The sequence below is a fragment of the Egretta garzetta genome, unplaced genomic scaffold (assembly GCF_000687185.1).
Source record: "Egretta garzetta isolate BGI_Z169 unplaced genomic scaffold, ASM68718v1 scaffold91, whole genome shotgun sequence".
In the NCBI taxonomy this organism is placed as follows: Eukaryota; Metazoa; Chordata; class Aves; order Pelecaniformes; family Ardeidae; genus Egretta; species Egretta garzetta.
The window spans coordinates 4,225,534-4,233,224 of NW_009258661.1; the positions used below are offsets into that span (position 1 = coordinate 4,225,534).

At 43.0% G+C, this 7,691-nt stretch overlaps 1 protein-coding gene across 1 annotated transcript in view; it reads right to left on the reverse strand.

Moving 5' to 3' along the window:
• SLC25A20 (solute carrier family 25 member 20) overlaps nt 1-7,691 on the reverse strand; it is a 13,272-nt gene that overhangs the window by 3,964 nt on the left and 1,617 nt on the right. The window contains exons 2-6 of the mRNA XM_009648336.2: nt 7,277-7,369; nt 5,197-5,324; nt 2,343-2,433; nt 1,248-1,365; nt 4-76 (exon numbers count right to left, since the gene is read on the reverse strand). Coding sequence (XP_009646631.1) covers nt 4-76; nt 1,248-1,365; nt 2,343-2,433; nt 5,197-5,324; nt 7,277-7,369 — 503 coding nt within the window. The remainder of the gene's footprint in view (nt 1-3; nt 77-1,247; nt 1,366-2,342; nt 2,434-5,196; nt 5,325-7,276; nt 7,370-7,691) is intronic.

Consider the following 7,691-nt stretch of genomic DNA (forward strand, 5'->3'; position numbering starts at 1 on the left):
AACCCCTTTCCCTCAGGGGTCAGAATGTTCTTCAGCCATTCGTACGTCATGAAGTACATTCCGCTGGCTGGGACGTCTAGTGGATAAACAACAAAGACTGTGAGTAGTGGGAAAAAAAAATAAAGCCTAGAGGCACAGCAGCCCCATGCCAGCTCAGCAACACCACTAAGTACATCCAGATTCCTTTTCTGAATCCCCTCTACAAACAAAGTAAAATCTTCTATTGCTCTAGACAGAGGAGCCTGAATTTTCCCAGGGACAGCAGGTGCTAAAGGCAAGAACTGAGAAAATACCTGTTCTTGAGCGCTTCTGTCAGCATCCTTTCAAATCAGGCTGTAACCTGCCTGCTGGCCATTAAGCTAATGATGAGACAGCTCTAAGCTTTCTTTATTGCTGCAAAGCAGATCAGAGCAGTTCAGGAACTTCAAGAGTTATACACGCTATTTGTTCTAATGATTTTATTTTGGGTTTGGTTTTGTAGTTGATGAGTTTTGTTTTGGTTTTTTTTGAGGTACTCCCACAGCTCATTCTTAGCTCATGCCTGAACTGGAGAAACAGCCTCTGGCTAGGGACACTGCCAGAGTTACACTGCTAGCTGTTACACTATGAGAAGCAGAGGACAGAATTCCTAAACAGAGATATCAAAATACAGAAATTTCAGCTTATCCTTGGAAAACATTGTCCCAGTACAGGGAAGAATCTAACATTTTTCAAAAGAGAAAGCACCAAAACACGTAAAGGATTCAGTGTCTGGCACAATTACTTTGTTGTTGTTGTGAGAGGAGTCATGACATCCCAGTCCAAAATAATCCACACTCAAGTGAGTAGAAAGCATAACTGCTGCAATCTTTTAAAGCAGCCAGCATTATACAGCAACACGGTCACAATCCTTCTCCCGAGGAAGAAAAAAAATAAGACAAAAAAAGCGCCCACTTCTGTATTTCTCTTTTCTCTTTGTTCTCTCTGCTCCTCTCCTGAAGTCTCTGTTGGCTTCTCAGATTTTAATTACTTCCTATATCCCTCTGATCCTTGCCATCTAATCTCTTCCTCCCTCACTGAGAATCTCATGTTTATTTCTCAGTCCCTTTGAGGCACTGGAGTAGCTCTGCAGACTGCAAAAAAAGAAAAAAGGGTGACACAGCATCTCCAATTGTCTAAAGGGACAGCGAGATCTATGATACTATGTCAGGCTTCTTGTCTTAAAGTATTCCATGCAGAAGAAGCATCAGGACGTCTCCATCAGTTACCTCTCATGAGGGTGAGCACTGTCCCCTTGTACACGCCACGAATCCCAGCCTCACGGTACAGCTGTTTTGCACAGTCCAAAGAGCCACTGTATTTTGTTTCACCTGTAGCTGCCTGGATCTGAAGGATTAAAGCGATAGTTTCTGACTAGTGAAGGTTTCTGGCTGGTGAACAATCATTCAGCTAACAGAAAGCCATGTGCATGTTTCCAGAGAGGAAGGAGCACATACTTGTTCCACAGGCACTCCCGCCTATGAAACCTCTGCATCATTTCCTCAAACAGCTCTCCCATGTGCAAGCTGAGGTTATGTTTACTGTTCCATGCAGAGGCTAGATTCTTCCTTATTTTTGCCCAGTGTTAAGTTTGAAACAATTGAATTCAGTTAGGTAATTCTACACTCACGCTGACAAAAAGTGGCCTTCAAATAGTCTAGCGAAACTCAAACAATTTGTATGTGTATACAAGCTTCCATGATAGTATCATGTCTGTCAGAACTAACCCATCACTATACAAACTGAGTTCAACATAATCCAAAATAAGCAAACCTTCCCATCTCTGCTAGAGACAGTAATTCCATTTGTTCAGGTTTACATTTTCCAACAATACTTTATAAACCCTAGAGGAGGTACAGAGCTAACAGTCCCCCAAACACAAGAAAACTATTTAATGTATTTTGAAATGCATTCCTCAATTACTTTTGGTAACCTGTCAAGGTAACAGAAAATCTTTACACGAGAAAGAATCTTACGATTTAGTAGGTTTGCACTTTTTTTTAGAAAAAGTTTCATTCTGAAAAACTGGACTTTTCCATACTTTGAAGTGGACTGAGGCATCCATTGATGCCTCATATAATGCCAGCCACATAGTATAAGGCTCGTGCTCTGTAAAATGAATACAGCAATGAATGCTCTATGTACTTATACTGTCACGGTGAGTTTGTATAATGCTTCTTCGTGACACAGTTGCATTAAATGACAGTTGTCTCAGTCCTGTCAAAAACCAGAACAGAGTAAATACACTAACCAAAGAAGTTTCTGGTATGGAAAGACAAGATCCCCTAAAATTAAATTCCCATCACCACCACCCAATGCCTTACCTGTAAAAGGCACTTGATTCTCTCTCCTGGAGCCATGATTACTGTGGTGAACACTCCCGACAACATGCCAGCAGCAAACAGCTGAGGATATCTGCCCAGAGGAAACAGAAGAGACCCTAACACAGCATGGTACAGAGGAAACAAAAGGCAGAAAGACCCCTGTATCACCAGATTATGCCGTTCCACACGAGGCTGGCAGTGGAATTAGAAGTGCATCCACTGCTTTTGATCAGTGCAGAAGTACCTCATCAATTCATAATTAGAGCTAAACATTTAAGATCCCTAGGATTCAAAGTGCTGGTTCCCACAGCAACCCTAACTCAGGTCTTCACATCCATTGTGTTTGCTAATATTCCTTGTTCTTGCATTTTTTGCTACCGCATTCCCAGTTCATTTTTATTCCCAACAGTCTCTTCCCCCTCCAGTCTCCCACACTCTTCTCAGTGACCCCAGCTTCCACACGTATTCAGGCTTACGAAGCCAGGAGCCTCCTTTCTATAACCTCTCAGTCCCCCACTCCTTCAGCCTCTGCCATCGTTGAATCTGTCCTACCAACCTGCCATCATCCCACTGTCCTGGTTTCAGCTGGGATAGAGTTAATTTTCTTCCTAGTAGCTGGCATAGTGCTGCGTTTTGGATTTAGTACGAATAGAATATTGATCACACACTGATGTCTGATTTGTTGTTGAGCAGTGCTTACACTAGCCAAGGACTTCTCAGCTTCCCATGCTCTGCCAGGTGTACAAGAAGCTGGGAGGGGGCACAGCCAGGACAGCTGACCTCAACTGGCCAAAGGGCTATTCCATACCATATGACGTCATGTTCAGCATATAAACTGTGGGGAGTTGGCCAGGGGTAGCGATTGCTACTTGGGGACAGGCTGGGCATCAGTCAGCAGATGGTAAGCAATTGCATTGTACACCACTTGTTTTGTATATTCTTTTATCATTACTATTATTATCTTCCTCTGCTGTTTTATTAAACTCTCTTTATCTCATCCCATGGAGTTTACTTTTTTTTTTCCCCCCAATTCTCCCCCTCATCCCACCAGCGGGGGGAGAGTGAGCAAGCGGATGGCTGAGGTTAAACCATGACACCCACACATTCTGCATCTGCTTTCATGTGGCAAAGTCTCCATGACAGAAAACCCTTACAGGCTGAGCTTCTCCATCACAAACATATCTTTACATCCAACCTCCTCCTACCTTCCCTAGTAAAGATGACCCAATATCTCAATTTAACTAAATTCCACACATCCCGCTTCTCTCCACTTGCTCAAGAGATGGCATTCTATTCAGGTTTTCCAATTCTTACACCTTTCTTTACTCTTAAATTCCCATTAAATCTTTCCAACCATTCAGACCTCCCTTGCCACTCCACATGCACCCCCTGCTCAAACTAAGCTTTGGGTTTTCTAGCTCACCCCGGGATTATTCAGCCCCAGAAAAGACAGAACAGGCCCCTCACGTTTCCCTCCATCTCCTTCCTTCCAAGACTTCCCTTCCAAATCAGCATGGGGAACCACTGCCGTCCTGCCTGCCTCTAGACTCATAACCATGGTGCTAAGAGTCTGACCTTTAATTTTGGGCCTCGTGTCCCATTCACACGGTATCTTATTGTGTCAAGTCTGCACCCACAGTACAGCACAGTTGGGCATGGTGACAGCTCCACCATTTATTTGTTCCTTCTCTCCCACTGCTCTGCTTAAGAGGAGTTCTACATAAAGACTCAAAAAACTACACTGCCCTTCTTCAGCTCCCTCCTTAAAACTTCCCTTTGGTATGATGCGTATAAAACACAAGGCACTAAGGTGATTAGGCTGCTAGAAATAAGCCCACAGCCCATTTGCTTCCTTGTATTGTCCACTCCTTATTGTTCCCCTGTTCTTACCCTTCAGCCTTGTCTGCATGAGGATACTACTGTGGTAAACCAGAGGGTAAATTAGCAGTGCCCCAGCATCTCAGCAATGCCTCCTTCTGAGCAAGCCAAGCAGAGGGAGCTCGCTCCTTGTCACAGCAGTGGCCAGTGCCGCGAAGCCCGGTGTACTCACACCACCCGGGAGGCCCCTGCACAGGCAAGGCTCCAACAGAAACCACATCTCCCCACCCCATCACGCTTGGCTCAACACAATGGACTCCTGTTTTCCGACAGGGCTCCTACGTATTGCATGAATAATAGAATAAATTGTTGCTAAGCTACTGTTCTGTTCCTGTAGAGCTATAAATCACAGTGCAGCAAAAAAGTTAAGGGAGTACTTTATGGGCAGGGGGCTTTCTTCATGCATGTTAGCTTGTAGAAAGCCACACAAAGTTTTCTTAGCTTTCCATCTCTTTTTCCAGAAGGTTAGACATGCCTGAGAAGAGGGCTGCTCATCACCACCACTCTTTGGAAATTAATAATAAAACATTTCTGTGGCTATTATTATATCCTAATGTAAGGACACAGCAAGTGTCACAACTAACAGGGAAAAGAGAATCAGGACTGAATGTTGTCAAGACTGCTTGACCATGAATTTATTTCTCCCATAGTTTCTGTTAATAGCAAGACTGTTGGCAGGCAATCATTATATAACTCACACTGTACTCATCTAAACCGGAATTGTTCCTTAATGGCTCTTTCTTGCGTAGAAAGGGAATTGCATAGCACCTGCCCACATACTGTCTGTTTTTAGCCTGTGCTATCAGTCCCACGCTTCCAGAAGCATTAAAACACACAAGTGTTTTAGTTTTTAGAACTGTATTTATAACCTAGGAGGAGAGACAAATTTACACCACAACCCAACGTGTGACAATACAGCAGGCTGCAAGAGCCTTGGGGTGCCTTTCCCAACTGCCTGATTAACTCAGAAACTCACGTCAAAATGTCATCAGGTTTTCTCTGTTGGAGTCTTTTTCCCAAGCCAAATCCAAAGAAGCACACAGCAAACATGGGTGTCACTCCAATAATAGGAGCTGCCATTCCTCTATATAAGCCCCGGACTCCCTGCAAGAAACATTATCACAAGAATTACTTGGTTTTGCATAGACTTTGCACACATTTCAACTTTGTGAGAAGTAAAAGGCTACAATACAGGATAGCATCAGTCAGCCAGTCAAGAGAAATAATGGGTTCTACGGTTCATTTGCAATTATACATGTTTAGCTGAGGCTCAGGGCCTGTTGCAGAGGAAAGCTATCCTTCCTGGAAAACACTGGCACCACTTACACCCTTCTGTTCCAATACTGTTCATCCTGTACTTACATCTCAAGTATGAGAAAGTTAAAAGCTACCTGAATAATAGTCCTAATAGATTATGTCAAAAGTCTGCTCTCTCAGATACGTACAAAAACACGCATGTGCTTTTTTATTAAGTCATGGAATGCAGTAGTGTAAAATCCTGACACTGAGCCCAAGAACGCTGAACAGAATTCACTCTTTACATAACAGAAGAGCCAGGGAGACTAACCTGAACTACTTCACTCCCCACACAAACTCAGTTTGGAACAACTTCAGGAGCAAATTATTTTTTATTTCCTTCCCCAAGTCAAAACTTTTTCACCATGCAACTTTATGTTCCTGACGTTTCCCTTCATCAGACTATACAGATGGAAAAATTCTAATGCTGACCCCAGCAGCAGCATTTATTTCATTTATCTTGCTTTTGAGCTGAACTCTTTGTAATGAAAAGGAGAGTTCTCTTTCTGGATAAAGTCTAGATGCACAAATAAAATATTTGCTGGTCCATCCGCCCCTTCCTTTCCTCCCCCAAATAAATCAGTGTATGCCAGTATGTCTCTGTACGCTTACAGGCACAGCTGACTCTAATGAAATTGTATCTGGCTGACAAAGATAAGACACTCCTGCTCGATATTCCCATGAGCAGTGGGAAACAAAAGGCCTTGGCAGAGAGGTTTAATAATTTTCCTTATATAAACCGATGAGTATTGAGTAGGAGTAGAGAGGCAGCATTACTTTTGAACTCCACATCACAAGGCTATTATGGTTCAGCTCTGACGTCCGTGCTTCAGCAGGGGTGTTAAAAACCACAAGAGACTCAGAACTAGCAAAGCGTTTCAGCGCTTTGTGGGAGAGACTAGGGAAGCAAGATGTGCTTTCATTATATAACAACCTGTTAATACCACAATGAAAGTAGATTTCAGATGTGAGGCAGATCTCCCATTTAACAGAGTTACTTAACAAAATCTAGTGGTTAGAAATTAGACTTCAGCCTAGTAAACAAACAGTTGGGCTTTGTAGCCATTGTTTCCAAATGGTAAATAGCTGCTGGGAAAATGTGGGAAGCAGAAAACTAGATTCTATGTCACTTAAAGCCTTTAAACCAAGCCTGCGTGCCTTTCTAAAAACAAAACAGACTATAGCTCAACCACATGATATAGCAGATTCAGGAGTGAAAACTACTGCCCACCTTCTGAAGAAGAGTGAACAAAACTTCTATAATTGACCCTCTGTTCTCAATAAAAAAAAATCACTTTATTCATTAATGCTCCTCTGCCTTCTTGTAGATGGCATAACACATTATAGAAGCAAGTAAAAGTACGGCTTGTGTCAACAAAAGTCATTGCCTGTTTTAGGATTCCCAGAGACAACTCCAAATACCAAAGACAGTGAGATTCCACAGACTACAACAACAAAGCCAGCAAACGACTGTGACCATTCACTCTGGTCTATAACTTCAGATATTAATATCATGCTACCTTGAACCAAAAGCATTTCTTAACAACACATCAAGAGACCTGCACCTGGAGCACGTGGATGCTAAGTATTCCCCAAGTTTTGTAAGGTGCTTAAAAATTTTAGTTAGGATCAATTCAACTGATAACCCAAGAATTGCACAGTCTCTGGGGGGCAACATTCCCACACGATTCCATTCCTGCAACATACAGGAACAACTGATATTTCTGGCAGGCACGACGGATGACATGCTAACGCAGTACCTCTCCGACGAGAGTCTTTCTGAAGCAGTCAAAGGTCCCAGAATAGAGCGGAGGCTGACCAGGCTGTGGCTTCGGCTGGGTTTGCAGCCTGACCTAGTAAGACAGGATAGGAAAACATTATTTTATTGACTACTACTGCCTAAACTTTGATTCTGAGAACACCTCTGTATGGCTATTTTGGAGCAAGTTTTGCGACTGGACTTTATGATACTGGTAGAGCGGTTAACATCACTTTAGCCCTTTGCAGAAAAGAAGAGATTGACTTTAAAGTATTTATTAGTTAATGTACTCAACTAATTAATTGCTGGGATGACCTCAGGATGATAACCCCACCTCAAACCTTGAGACCGAATGCCCTGTCGCTGCTCAGCTGCCTCACATACTCAGCGTGTGGGCATCCTCTCCGTCGGACCCC